At 38.3% G+C, this 15,156-nt stretch overlaps 1 protein-coding gene across 1 annotated transcript in view; it reads left to right on the top strand.

The window, feature by feature from the left end:
- The window catches only part of il1rapl2 (interleukin 1 receptor accessory protein-like 2), a 211,576-nt gene that overhangs the window by 14,642 nt on the left and 181,778 nt on the right, over window positions 1-15,156 (top strand). The window contains exon 2 of the mRNA XM_035531916.1: window positions 14,824-14,922. Coding sequence (XP_035387809.1) covers window positions 14,841-14,922 — 82 coding nt within the window. The 5' untranslated portion in view covers window positions 14,824-14,840. The remainder of the gene's footprint in view (window positions 1-14,823; window positions 14,923-15,156) is intronic.

Here is a 15,156-nt window from a genome sequence, read left to right as displayed (position 1 = left end):
TCAATTTGCTAAGGAGCATAAAGATTGGACTCTGGAGCAATGGAAGAAGGTCATGTGGTCTGATGAGTTCAGATTTACCCTGTTCCAGAGTGATGGGTGCATCAGGGTAAGAAGGCAGCTCAAGTGATGCACCCATCATGCCTAGTGCCTACCGTACAAGCCTGTGGGGGCAGTGCTATGATCTGGGGCTGCTGCAGTTGGTCAGGTCTAGGTTCAGCAACGTTATGTGCCCAAAGAATGAGATCAACTGACTACCTGAATATATACACACACATATATATATATACACACACACATATATATATATATACACACACACACACACACACATATATATATATATATATATATATATATATGAACGACCAGGTTATTCCATCAATGGATTTTATCTTCCCAGATGGCATGGGCATATTCCAAGATGACAATGCCAGGATACATCTACCTCAAATTGTAAAAGAGTGGTTCAGGGAGCATGAGATCATTTTCACACATGGATTGGCCACCACAGAGTCCAGACCTGAACCCTACTGAGAATCTTTGGGATGTGCTGGAGAAGACATAGCAGTGGCCCAAATCTCCCATCATCAATACAAGATACAAGAAATTAATGCAACTCTGGACAGAAATAAATGTTGTGACATTACAGAAGCTTGTGGAAACGATGCCACAGTGAATGCATGCCATAATCAAAGCTAAAGACGGTCCAACGATATATTAGAGTCTGTGACCTTTTTTCTGGCCAGGCAGTATATATTGGTCAAAGGTACATATTGTAGTAAAAGGTGTGTGTGTGTGTGTGTGTGTGGGTGTGTGTGTGTGTGTGTGGGTGTGGGTGTGGGTGTGGGTGTGTGTATAAGTGTATATGTCTGCATGCATGCGTGTGTGGGTATATGTCAAGGCATGATTACAGCCCTCACTTTCTTAGAGGCTGGATTCAGTTATCATCTTTGTACTGAATGCGCTTTAGCTTTGCAGCATATCAGCAGAATAGGCCTCTATTACGCTTTCTGATTTATACTGCATGTTGTTACATGCATAGTGCCTCAAGTGCAATTCCAGCTGCACCCACTGCTGGCACACTCTGTTGCTGCTCATCCATGCACTGGTTTCCTTGCAAGGAACCCAAATTTTATGTAGTTTTTGGATGCCAATTCTTCTTGCACTTTTGCTTAATTTCAGAACCACAGTACCTGGACAGCTCTACAGCTCTCTCAGCTGCATGTTAACTTATTATGGGATAATTCAGGGGCAGATTTAAATATTCACTTGACACCATTGATCTAGTTTCACATTTTATTCTAAAAATACTCATCTTCTTATGGACCTTCCACACATATGCTATATTTCTCCCATTGTGTTTGCTTCTACGGAGTCGGCTAATGTGTATATCTCCTGGGAAAGGTCTAACTGCTTGAGGAATGCAAGTGAGTGTAAGCAATGAAAGTAGTATATAAACACAACTGAGTTCAGTGTTTTTAGACTTGATATTGTCCTTGATATTGTGGCCTGTATACCGGAACTGTTGCCAAGCCTTTAGTGTCAAAGAGAAGAAGAGAGTGTTTGAGGATTGTTTTGTCCTAAGCCTCGGGTGAAATGTATTATTTACTGTTGCACTAGCCAATTCCATGCTGCAAGAGCAGCCTGAAAAACACAATTGATTTGGAATACATTAACAGATCTTTGTTACTAGAGCTTTGGTATTCATTCAAAACATTATAAACATGTTCACATATAAGGCTATCATTAGGCTACATATCTTAAAAGAAGGTTAACCTTGAATTTCTTTCTGTATCTTACAGTGCTTTCATTAATCTGAATTGTGACATTCCTCATAGATTAATAAATTCATTTAGGTTGAGGTGTGCTTAGAAATAGTTGTTGTGGATATTTTGAGCTTTCAGGCTAAATAGTGCACTAGTGCACTACAGTTTGTATAAACCATAACCCTGGCTCAGGAGACTTTTTTTTATTCAGGAAACTTGGTTTAATATGGGAATATATTGAAAATCTGCAGAAGTGATATTTTCTGTATTATTAATTTATGGGGAAAATGAACATTTATGAAAAGCAACAGTGAATATTTAATTAGCCATGTCAGCAGAAAGTGGAACCTTGCCTCGGATGCATCCTGAGGCTACCTGCTCGTTAAGTCAATTCCAGAAGCCACAAAACCAAACTGTTTGTTTTCACTCTTACAAACGTAGTCTCTCCTGTGTGACTTAGTGAAAGATTTGCCAAATTCGCTTTTGGTCTTCTGCATAGTGCTTTTCCTTGTGTATGAGCAGTGTTCACTGCTTGGGCACTGTTTGTTTTAAAGCCATTCAACTCCCTGCGAGAGGTAATCATCACACAGCTGTTTTAATGACCATCAAGTTCAATTATTGATTTTTTCAGACAGACCTCATTCTGATGCACCTCATTACCTCGTGCCACCGCTGTCTCCCTTTTATCTCTGCATGTCATAGTTGGTGAGTTGTAGCATGTCTTCTTCCCAGATTAATTTCCATGTTTGTATGGTCATATCCTGCTCCACTGGCATGTGGAGCTTGGCAGATTTTTAATAACACATGCAGGAGACAGCATGGAGTCAAATGAGTGCATTTGAAACTCCTCACACAGTTTGGCACTGTCCAAAAACTACAGAGACTGCTTGAAGATGCATTTTCATGTTGAGCTACTCAGTTGCATATTATGGACTAAAGATTGGTCATATGTTTGGCTGTGTGGCCTGTTAGGACATCGGAATGTGTGCTATCCTTTGTCATTGGTTATGGAATGGAGTAAACTATGCCACTTTATAATGCAAAGAACTGTTATTGAAGTCACTTCTTTGTTCATAGGTTATAATTTAGTCAGCCTAAACCCTTTCATGTAAACATAATAAATAACCATCGGTATTATTTTAGTGACAGCATGTATTTTTTTGACAGGACTTTCAGAAGTGAGAAGGCATTTCTACAGTTCTCTACTGCTGTGAACGTTTACTGCTCTTCAGTTTGTAATGTTTCTCAATATAGCTGCTAAAGGTGGATTCTTTCTAATATGCTATTGCTCTTATAATGCATGCTAAACCTTTGGACAACAAATTATTTACCAATGTGAAAACCCTTTCCCAGTTGGACACCGAACATAAGCTCATCTGTTGTATTTTGATGACTTTGGCATGATCTGACATTTTAAAAGCTAAGGAGGAAGCAACAGGATTTGCAAAAAAAGTAATTTAAACTTAAAAGGTTTCAGTAGTCTTAAGTTGTGTAATATTTGAAGTTTTATTTTCATATACAAGTTTCAAAATGCTATTTCATAAAAAAAAATACTATAATTTTCTTTAAAACAAAGTTCAGTTTCCATGGTTTAGTTACAAAAATAATAATGGAATTTATTTACAGCATGCAGTATGCCATTGTTCATCTGACATAATCACACCTGTGTATATTGGGCTGGTTGATGAGGTATTGCAAGCTGTAACCAGTTGCTGAGCTGTACCTGAGGACCTGAAGGAACCATGCTTCAGCAGAACTGTTGATCTGATGAACGGGAGACTGTGTTTTTCTGCTTGTCTCTCTAAGTCGCGCTCCGTTTCCGGCCGACTGCTTTACAGCCTCTTAATGGCTTTGTAATGGTGATGTGTGGTGAGCAATTAGTTTCCTGGCCGAGCAGGTGCTGCTGAATCCATTACAGGTCAGCCAATGAGAGGGACCTTTCACAAGCCCTTTTATCTTGTGCCCTGGTGTTTAAAGAAGGACTACTTTATTTCTGTTTCTAAGAGTACACTAGTATTATAAACACTTTTATTATTCGCTCTATCTGTATACACATTTGGAGATGGCTTGCCAAAATTCTTAAGCTTGAAATATAATGCTACATAGCTTGCCCACAATTCAGGCATACAGCCCTGAAATGAAAGCGTTTATCCAAATGTTGAGGACTCTTCCACCTACTGCAAGGTCTTCTTGTGTCCTCATGTGCCTTAGTCATCTGTTAGTCATATCGGCCAGCTCCGGAGGCCATCCGGCCCGGAACCGCTGAATCGGTACGCTGTTTGCGGAGTTGCAAGGACATGTCTCAGTGGGCTTCCCGCAACCCCGGTACAACAGCAGATGGTGGGATGCGCTGTCTGGGCTGCTGCATCGCTGATGACAGAACCACAGAAGTGTACTGCAGACTACTGCCACAGGGCTGAACCTCTCAGAATCGGTCAGCTTCCACCACATGCCTACCTGCGTGGATCTTACCACAGCCCACCACAGCAGCATGCCTGCTCAGTGTCCCAAGCCGCTATAACCTGCTCACGAATAAATCGGCACTTTCAATTAGACATCATGATGCAGTGTTCTGCAAAGAAAAATGAACCGTTGCAAGTATTTCATCTTTTACCTAATTAGTGTTCAGCAGCACTGTTATGCAAACTACTAATGATCATTCACAAAGATCATTGCCTTGTGAGAGGTCTAGTTGACTGATGTATTAAGGTAGATATGTGACTGTGATTCTAGACTAAGTGTTTAGCTGAGACTGTGCCAGCCTGAAATGGAGACGGTCGTCTACATTACACCTCAATTTAGATTTCACTTACACCTGCATTCCCATGGGCATTGTAGCCACAGAACAAAAGTGGTGGTGTGGTGGTGGGGGTAGGGTGCAGCCTGCTGAAGTGCTGTACCTGCTGGTAATTTATTTTGAAACCATTTTGAGAGTGAAAAGCTTGGTTGTATTACTGTGAATTTGTAATAAAAAAGCCATTTTTAAATCTTGTTCCTTTGGAATGAGAGAGAGATGTTGAAGGGCCCCTATCTATCTGTCTGTCTGTCAGTCTATCTAGATATGTATTTGCAGTTTGAATATATATATATATATATATAATCAAACTGCAGAAGACTGTACCCCTGCTAGAAAGGCCATGTGGAATTCTGCATGTTTTCATAGGGAAGTTTTAGAAAGGAGAAATCTGCATGTTTCATGAGTAATGCTGGAACGAGGGCCTAATGGGGTATCATCCATTTGCAGTATGCACAAGCACCTGACATGCAATCCTCTAAGCTTTCACACTAACAAACCTCCTCCAGACATCCTTGAACATTTACCAAGTTTGGACAGCCACTAGACATACGTACGAAATAGCTTTAAACTGCATTTGTGAAAGTAATTGCTGTGCTCCTTCTGTCTGCAGACTCTCACCTCTTTCTGTTTCTCTGAGACACACGCGCCTGCACCCGCACACTTCAGTGGGGATCCAGCCACGCTACCCACCCCCTCTGGCGCTCTTAAGACCCGATCACTGGGAGCTGTGTTTGCATTCATGGCTGTTTGGCAGAACGTTGGCACCAGTAATTGGGTGCGCCCCCTCCTTTGGCTTTGATGTACCTCCCACCGAGGGCTGGCAGGACGAAGCAGTGGTGAGCACAAAGCCGCTGCTGTGGTCAGGGTGATTTGTGGCCACGCTGCTCCCAAGGCTGGATTTACATGCGGGTCCTGCTGAGTAACGCTGCTGCCTGGACATCATAATGACCACAAGGGATGCTTTTACAGGGGAAGGAGGCTTAAATGGCAGGCTCGAGGTTACTGGAAAGTATGGCTATAAAGCAATTTACACTTTGTCATGACCTGAGCCAGCAGGTCAGCAGCTTTGGTTGAAAGATGGAGTTTGGCTTAAGCTGTGCTAACTGTTTGTTTTATGTTATTTTCTTTTTGGCTAGGGGGCCTGGAACTACTGCCATATATGTGACAGCTAAGTTTGAGCCTTGCAGCCTTTGTGGAGTTGCTGTAATCGATATTTCTCATGCTTTAAAAAAAAAGTCTTTACATATTCTTCTGAATATATTAGAGAGACTTGGTCTTAATCAATGTGGTAACTTTTTTTCATTAACAAATGAAGAAATTTCTTAAAATGTGTCAATTATTTAATGATGCAATTTCTTATGCACAAAGTCTAATTGAAATATTGTACATTCCAATACTTATTTTAAGCCTTTTTTGCTTCCCTGAGATTTAAATACAAGAAAATCCTACAAGCTTTTGAGCTTTCTAAAATGGACAATGGCTATAAAAATTAGCTTCAAAACTGAAAACACCCACCTCCTCTATAATAGCAGTTAAGAAGTTCCAAACAACTGGATCTCTAAGGAAGGGAACACAAACACATTTTGCCCCACACATAATGAGGAAGATGGATGGAGAGGCAAACTTTTCTCTGAGGATCAGTGTTGGATTGTTGTTGGAATTGGAGTCGCGAGGTCACTGAACTTTCAAAACTATAATTAGACTCTACCTTTATGGCAATCATGGTTGCTCAAAGGTGCTTGCAAGAACAAAGCCTCTTTTTTTGTCAAACCACATGTGTAAGCACCTGAAATTCAATTAACATTTTGAATCTTATGTGGAACCATATACGATGGCAAAATGAGACAAAGTGTTTTGGCCACACATTGCAGGGATAGGGTGTGGTGTAAAGAGTCAAGGCCATGCTGAAAAAGAAATTCCCACTTTGAAGTATGGTAGAGAATCTGTATTGTAAAGCTGTTGTTTTTCAAAAGCCTTTGGACTCTAAGATGCATGGTATTATGGACTGAGTTTAGATTAAATTCTAGCAATTTTGAGTGGAGGAGTGGTTTCAGATCCCATTGTATATATTTTCACACCTCAGTGTGAGAGCATTATAAGAGAAATCAGACTGATGTTACTTTGGCAAAGAGGCTGAACAAAGTGGTAAATATGATAACAATAATTACAATATATTTCTGATATGTTATTCAATTTTTAGTAAGGATTTTTTTCCTTGAATAATTTTACCTTACAGAAAATGTTAAATGCATGATCAAGCTGTTAAACAACAAAAGCATTTTTTCTTACTTTTGCTTTTTGCTAATCTTTTGTGTGCCAATAATTCTGGAAGGCACAGCACAGCAGTTGGTAAATTCAGAATATTATATATATACATAAACTACTCATGCATTACCATTTCACCTTTACTTGAGTACAAATCAGTGAGTTTCACGGAGTTAAGAATACTGAATAAAATCCAGAGGGGAAACTACAGAGTAAAGCGTGCACACAGGGGTCAGTTTTTATGCACTTGGAATTCTGGACCATTTCAGATGGGGTGGAACAAAGCAAACTAATGCAAAGGATGAGAGGACATGTATGGAGGGTGGGGGTTGGGAGGTCTATATAAAACTCTCTTGCTGCCCTTCACTAGACTAAGGTGCTGATCTGTGAAATGATTTAAACCGGGTGCTCAGTTGGCTAACTGACCTCTCTCTAAATGCTCTTAGCAGAAAACAGAAAACATGCCTTGTGTTTTGGAATGCCAGAAACAGCGTATTGCTCTGCAAATGGTGTCTGCTGAGTGTTTTAATCAAAACATTATAACAAGTAAGTACATGGATGACACAAACAGCTCTGTTATCTTACTGTAGCGTATTTAGCTACACACTAGTATGCCATGTTTGCTGCACCATCATTATAAAGCAGTACTTTCACCAGCTGGAAAAATGACATTTTTGTCCATTCTTTGTTTTTGTAGGCATTTGTAGGCCATGCCTGTTTTAAAATGCAGAACGAAACCTTTTCATGAACTGGTATACTAAATGAGTTTTTGGTGCTTTGAGATATTTTCTGTATGAAAGAGTGTAAAGATGCTGGCTTCCCGAGTTTCTGCCAACTCTTAGGCAGTCATTATCCAGGATCTAAAAATCAGCCCCAACTGTTTCTGAATATAATAACTGTTTCTGAAAATACTTTTTCCTTTATTGTATAAAACAATAAAGGAAAAATTCTTTTGGTTGAAATGCAGCCATTTTCATTGGCAAGTAATGTGCTTAATATATGCCCTGATGTACTCAGATGCCTTTTCTTTTCTATCCCATCACAAACCTCTGGTGAACATTTATGGCATTAAGATGACAATAAAGGGTGCCTTTTTTGTCTACTCAGAAAATATACCCTTTAGATATGTATTGGGAAGTAACCATTCATAAATGCTGTCTAAAACACAATTTTAGAAGCTAAGCAAACATACAAACTTGTATAGGAACATCATTTTTAAAGAACAGGTGTGCAAATAGGATGTTTTACAAAAACATCTAATTAAGGTTTTGTATAGAAACAACAAGACATGTTATGTTTCTGAGTGTCTCAAAATTCATCATCATGCATCAAAGCACTGAGTATCTTTCTAAAGAGGTCCTTCACATGGACTCCAGTGCACAATTAAAAGGGTTTTTGACATAGTAATTGTAGTTGTATGCAGTTAATAGCCATTCCGTTGTTACCAGTGTTATTCTTCTGGAATGTTTTTTAAGAGTACAGAGTTTTGGATGAACTAGAGATTTGTGCAAAATTTAAATGAAATTGCTAGGAAATTTGGCTTGCAAGTAGACCATTTTCTTTAAAACATCAAAGCCAAAGGAATTAGGAAGAGTTATTTTCATTGTCCCATATTTAGGTTGAGTTGAATTATAGCAGACTTCCAGATCATGTGTGGGGCAGACCATGTTTCTCTGTGTGCTTCCATGCTGCTTCCAAAGGGGTTTGCCCATTTTAAGGGTTTTATGCTGTTACAAAAGAAAAAAACTGCTCCCTTTTTCTGGCAAGCCAAGGACCATGGACAGCTACACTCACCCTAAATGATCTTGCCATATTAATTATACTTATACTGAGGAATAAATCTTTATTGATTACTAGCTGCATTTATTGTGAATTATTTAAAATATTTAATTTATGCACAGTAGAAACCACAGGTTAACATGTTAAGCAGTTGAAGTTACAGTATAATGATTTGAATCGGACTAATTTGAAATGGGTTTTGGCATTGTGTGCTGACTAATAAAAGCATCACTGGTTCTGTTGTACAGGATTAGTGTGCCTGTTGTGAGGGACTGCTTGGGCAGCAGTGAGTCAGGGCTTTCTGTGGTGAGCTGTTTTGGTTTTTTTTCCCGTGTACCTCATGCATTTTAAATGAACTATTTTTCACTCTCTGTCTGGGAAATGTTTCTGAGTGTATTCTTAAGAGAATGCATGTTTTTTTTTTGACTGAGTGCATGTTTCCTTTTTGACAGATTCCTGAATCATTTGCTTTTTAGTGTGATTCAGCCAGTCTCTAGTTCAGTGTGAAGCTTGAGCTCCAGACCTATAATCAAACTCCTTAAAACTTGCTTTCTATTTTCATAAGTAACTTGCCCAAAACTCAATTGAGATCTATTAGAAAATGTCTTTTTAGTTTTTCTTCCCTTCCCTGACCAAAAAAAAATAGGGATGTTTTTCACTTCCTATTGATGAATTTTAAGTAAATGGAGTGTAAAGATATAACTTCAGAATGGACACGGTGGGTATGTGAGAAAAGCAAACAGTGATGCAAGTGGATGTGTTCTGCTGTTGACAGGTGAAGAGTAGTTATTGTTCAGTTTCCCCTTACTGGTGCCTCTTTCTCATCCTACCTTGTCAAATGGTTGGAAGTTTGTACCACTAGCCAGAAAAACACTAATGGACATCACTGAAGAATAGAGGTTTCATATTAATGGGAAATCTTATTTTTGTAAACTTACAGGAAATTGGGATAGTATAATACCAGTGAGATTTTATAATGGCTTCTTTAAACATGTGGTTAATAATTCCTTATTGTGCAGTGATTTCTTGCTGTTGCTAACATCATAGTTTGTGACTGTCTCAATCTTCTCCTTTGTTTGCTTGTGTTGCATTTATAAAGTGAGCTCCATAAAATTAGAACTATTAATTTTGACATACTCATATCTGATGGGTATAGGTAGTCTAATGTTGGTAGTCAGGTTCTTCTATCTTGAAAATTTCCAAAACTGCAGTTCATAAGAACAAGGTCAATCAGCAAACACATGGGACAACAACAGCTACAGACTGGCAGAGGTCGAAAACGACTGTGATGATTGCCACCTCATTCGAATGTCACTTAACAACCGTAAGATGACGTCAAGTGACCTACAAAAAGAATGACATGCAGCAGCTGGGGTGAATTGCACAGCGAGGACAGTTCGAAATAGGCTTCTGGAGGCAGGGCTGAAGTCATGCAAAGCTAGAAAGAAAGCCCTTCACCACTGAGAAGCAAAGAAGAGCCAGACTGAAGTTTGCGAAATACCTTAAGGATTGGACCGTAGAAGACTGGAGTAAGGTCATCTTCTCTGATGAGTGCAGTTTTCAGCTTTGTCCAACACCTGGTCATGTAATGGTTAGACGGAGACCTGGAGAGGCCTACAAGCCAGGGTGTCTCACATCCACTGTGAAATTTGGTGCAGGATCAGTGATGATCTGGGGGTGTTTCAACAAGGCTGGATTCAGGCAAATTTGTCTTTGTGAAGGACACATGAATCAAGCCACTTACAAAACTGTGCTGGAAGAAAACTTGCTTCCTTCTGCTCTGACAATGTTCCCCAACTCTGATGATTGTTTTTTTCAACAGGACAATTCTCCATGTCACACAGCCAGGTCAATCAAAGTATGGCTGATGGACCACCAGATCAAGACCCTATCATGGCCAGCCTAATTTCCAGACCTGAACCCCATTGGAAACCTCTGGAATGTGATCAAGAGGAAGATGAATGGTCACAAGCCATCAAACAAAGCTGAGCTCCTGGAATATCTGTGCCAGGATTGGCATAAAGTTACCTAACAGCAATGTTAAAGACTGGCGGAAAGCATGCCAAGACGCATGAAAGCTGTGATGAAAAATTAGGGTTATTCCACCAAATATTGATTTTTTGACTCATTCTAAGTTGAAATATTAATACTGTGTTGTTTATAAATGAATATGAACTTGTTTTGTTGAGCTTGTTCTTTGCATAATTTGTGGTCTGAAATTTCTGTAACTGTTTTACTGTTTTGACCATTAGTCATTTTCATTAGAAAACATACTCTAAAATACATTATTTTTGTCTGGTGTTTGGAAGAAATGTTGCCAGTAGTTTATAGAATAAAACAAAACTGCTCAGCCTGGTCAAGCACATACCCATCAATTATAAAACTAGAGAAACTGATAATTTTGAAGTGGTCTCTTATTTTTTATGTGTGTGTGTGTGTGTGTGTGTGTGTGTGTGTGTATGTGTATATATATATATATATATATATATATATATATATATATATATATATATATATATATATATTATTGTGTGTGTGTGTGTGTTCAATTTTGGTTCTTTGTACCAATGACTGAATTAAGAGCAGTACTTGATGTGTATATTAAAGATGTACATATGTCCATCTACATATATTATCACAAATGTTTCAATGTTGGTATATTGTTCAAAATCAAAAATGTGCTAGATCTCAAGGAAAGACCACAGAAGACCACAGTAATGAATAAATGAAGAATACCTACAATCCTGAACAAAATGTGTCGAAGAAATATCAGAAGATGTTGCTGTAGATGTGTCTTAAAAAAAACATAAAGAGAAGAAATACACCAGCTTGACCTCAGACTCACACCAAAAAAATCCACAAAAACCACAAGATGCAAACCACTGTAAAAATGTGCAAAAAAAGTGTTCTAGTGTGATATATGAAGATAAACCTGCACCAGACTGAGGAAAGAGAAAATTGTAGAGCAAAAGAAAATAAACTGCTCATGATCCAAGGCATTCTACTGCATGTGTAAAATATGGTGGCATGGAGTGTATGGTTGTCAGTAGATCTGGCTCAGTTGTCTTTGTTGTTGATGTGTCAACTATGGAGCTTTTGAAGGTATAAAAAATTTTCTGCCAAAACAGGGCTTTGTATATGAAATAGGACGAGTAAGGCGCATACAGAAGCCACCGTTAGTTTTCACGCAAACAGGAAGCTTCCTTTCTTTTTGTTTTTTAATGGTCAGTTCATTTCTAAAAAAGAAATGCATCTCCAGCATTAATATCTTCTATAAAATATATAAAACAAAGCAAAATTCTTACTCCGATGAGGTAGAAGAAGAAAGTAGCATAGCACAGCTAATGCATAGCTAATCAAAGGACATCTAACTCAGCTCAGTAGCTAATTAACATGCCCTTCATGAGGTAGAGATTGGTGTGTTCGAGCAGGGGTAACTCCAAAATGTGCAGATCTGGGGTACTTCAAGGTCAAGAACACTGAGGCACTAAACTAACCCATGAATCATGGAGGTTTCGGTTAAAGATGTTGAGAAACCATGGTGAAGACTTATATAGCCAAAACCTTATATGACCTGTCTTGTTTATCTTAGGTTTTCAAATTTTAATTTATTTTTTTTACTGCTGTTTGATGATGCTGATAGCCTGCACATGTAATATATGTTAGAGGGGCATGCTATATCCTGTAGTAGTGTATATAGTAGTATAGTATTGCTTGTCAATGTTCAGCCTGTCTGTGGCTAGTTTGTATTTATTTGTTGATATAGCAAAGTTCCTGCCTTATCTTACTGTTGTTATATTAATTGATCGTGATTGTGTGAAAGTTTTGTTTCTTTTCATTTGCTTGTATTACAGAGTTGTTTTTGGAATTGTTACCAGTCAGAAGTTGGCAGCAGGCAGCTTTTAGCCAAGTTTGTATTTGTATTTTTGGTTGGGCCTATTTTCCATTTGTTTTTCTTTCATTTTGAATTTGTGCTGTCCTCTGCTATTTTTGCAATCCTTGTCATGTTTACACTCGTGAAGGAGAATAATTAACTCATTGTAGCCTGATTAATACTGACTGTATTAAAAATCAATCTCGATCTAGTTGCAGTTGTGTAAGTGATGTGCAGAAGAATATGTAGGGAAATACCCCAGCAAAGTGCAACACAGCATTCAATCCTTTGGAACATTTGAACACACACATAGAGGCTGCCTTCAAGAGACCTATTTAAAAATAGGTCATAAGGGTTTTGTTTGGAAGATGTATTTCACTATAAATTTCAAAGCATGGCTAGTGGTTTTGTGATGTCTTGTAAATGTACATGCTCCAAATTGAGTGAACCACAATTTTTAACAATTAAAAATGATAGCCAAGTCAATATTTTCCTTATTGCCAGACTTAACAGAACATTTTCTTATTATAGAGAGTGACTTTACTGTCTCTTAAATCAGGTTAGACCACTGTTTGACCAGTGGTCTCGGCATGGTCACAGCTTCACGCTTGAGCTACTTTTAGGCACGTTACAGGCAAGATGATGTCTGGCTCTTTTTAATCCCGCATTATAGCAGTACTCAGTATTTTTCCCTGTGCACCATGCCCACCCACATATTTTCTTTTGAATAAGAATTTACTATCCAGAGTCTAAGACTGCTCTAATAGCAACATAATCCCATCATAATCCCAGACCATGCAGCAGCCATATCCTTGTCACTTTAGATTCCCTGAAAAACAAGCTAGTCTCAAAGGTTGCAGGTTTAACCTCCTTTTTATTGCTGAGGAGGACTTCACAGACTTAGTCCTCTCAAGTGGCTGTTTTATAATAGATCACTCCTGATGTCTCACCCTTACTAATGCAGCAGTCGTATCTTTGAGGGCTAAATAATCTCCTGTTAGTAGATGATATAGAGAGAGTAAATTAGAGGAGTTATCTCATACATTTTTATAAATTAACAGCCTGCTTATACAAAAAGAGATGTATCAATATGCAAAATTATATATATTTTTTATTTTAACAGACAAGGTCGATTGTTGAGAATTTGTCATGTGAGTTTGTTGTAATAAACAAACGCAATAAAAGAATTGCAATAGAGCTATATTTGCCCAATCAGTTAATGTAACTGTGAATAAAATCAAATCATATGATTAATCAGCTGCTTCTGCTATTATCACTGAATTTGACTACTGGAGATGGTGGTCCAAGGCATCAGTAGGCTGACGAGGAAACAAAAACTGTGTCAAATATTCCATACTGCATACTGCAAAAAATGTTGCAACCAAAGCTATTATCTTAAATGTCTCCTGACCACACCCTCCAAGACATTTTGGGTGCACTGTCCCTCCCATATATAAGGTAATCAACAATGAAAAATAGCTGCTTCTACAACCAGTTGGCTAATGATTTTTGGCAGTCCTTTTTGCATATGGTGGTAATCTTTTGTATTCAAGTTATTCCACATTTGGTAATCTCATTTGGTAACATTTGGTGACCTACTCACCTACAACATACTTGCTTCTTGGATCTTCATTACCTGAAACCGTTTCCAGTGGCCAAACTGGTTCAATCCAACAAACACTGAGCTACCACTGCCATGGATAAAGCTATTTGTACCCTGTCCTGTTAGCCTTGGATCATGCAAATGATTTGGTCTCCATCTTCTCCCCCTGTCAGTGGAACTCTTTCTTGTACTTCTTGCTGCCCTCACCCAGTTATGCAAGTGATCTTCAATAGTAGACAATAACTCAAAATATATTTTTATGCTGATGTGTGGTTGTTATAGGAGAGGCTCATCCACCCCATCTTCACATGCAGTGCTTCTCTGTTCTCTTCTTTCATTTAGTACTGCTTTTATGATAATAAGTAGGTTCCCCAATCACTGTGAGTTTAGGGCCAGTTATAACCCATTATCAACTACAACTTCATTCCAACATTTTTCCCCACCATTCTTATATACCACATATATATATATATATATATATATATATATATATATATATATATATATATATATATATATATATATATATATATACTTTTATGGGTGTATATAAATTCCTTGGAATCTTCAAGATTATATACACCCATAAAAGTATCGCAAGCAAAGCAAGATTATTCAAAATGCAAACTACATTTTTGGTGCTGTGGTATTAAAAAAAGAGACTGGGTTAAAAAAGAACAGACCTCATCATGTGGCTCTCTCCCCTTACTCTTCCTGTCTGTCCTTTTATTTCCTACAGCTACGCAAGACAAAAAGATGAAGTCTGCAGCATTCATATTTCTGCTTATCAGTTCTGCTGCCTGTGTCAATCTGAAATACATTTCCAAGAGGAACTCTGGTAAGTCAATCAATTTATACCAATTACTGTCTCGCTCAGCCTGAATTCAGCCTTCGTTTACCCATTATTTTTGTGTGTATTGGTTTATTATCTTGTTATCTGCCACTGATGCCTAAGCGTGGGATACCCTTAAAAATGGTTTGTCATTTAAAAAAAAAACCATTTCAGAAAGTGAGCAGTGGTGAACTTCCATAACTCACTGCAAACATGACCCAGACTGCTCTGTGTCAGACT

The sequence above is a fragment of the Electrophorus electricus genome, chromosome 12 (genome assembly GCF_013358815.1).
Source record: "Electrophorus electricus isolate fEleEle1 chromosome 12, fEleEle1.pri, whole genome shotgun sequence".
Classification (NCBI taxonomy): domain Eukaryota; kingdom Metazoa; phylum Chordata; class Actinopteri; order Gymnotiformes; family Gymnotidae; genus Electrophorus; species Electrophorus electricus.
This window is presented reverse-complemented; position numbering and strand designations above follow the sequence as displayed.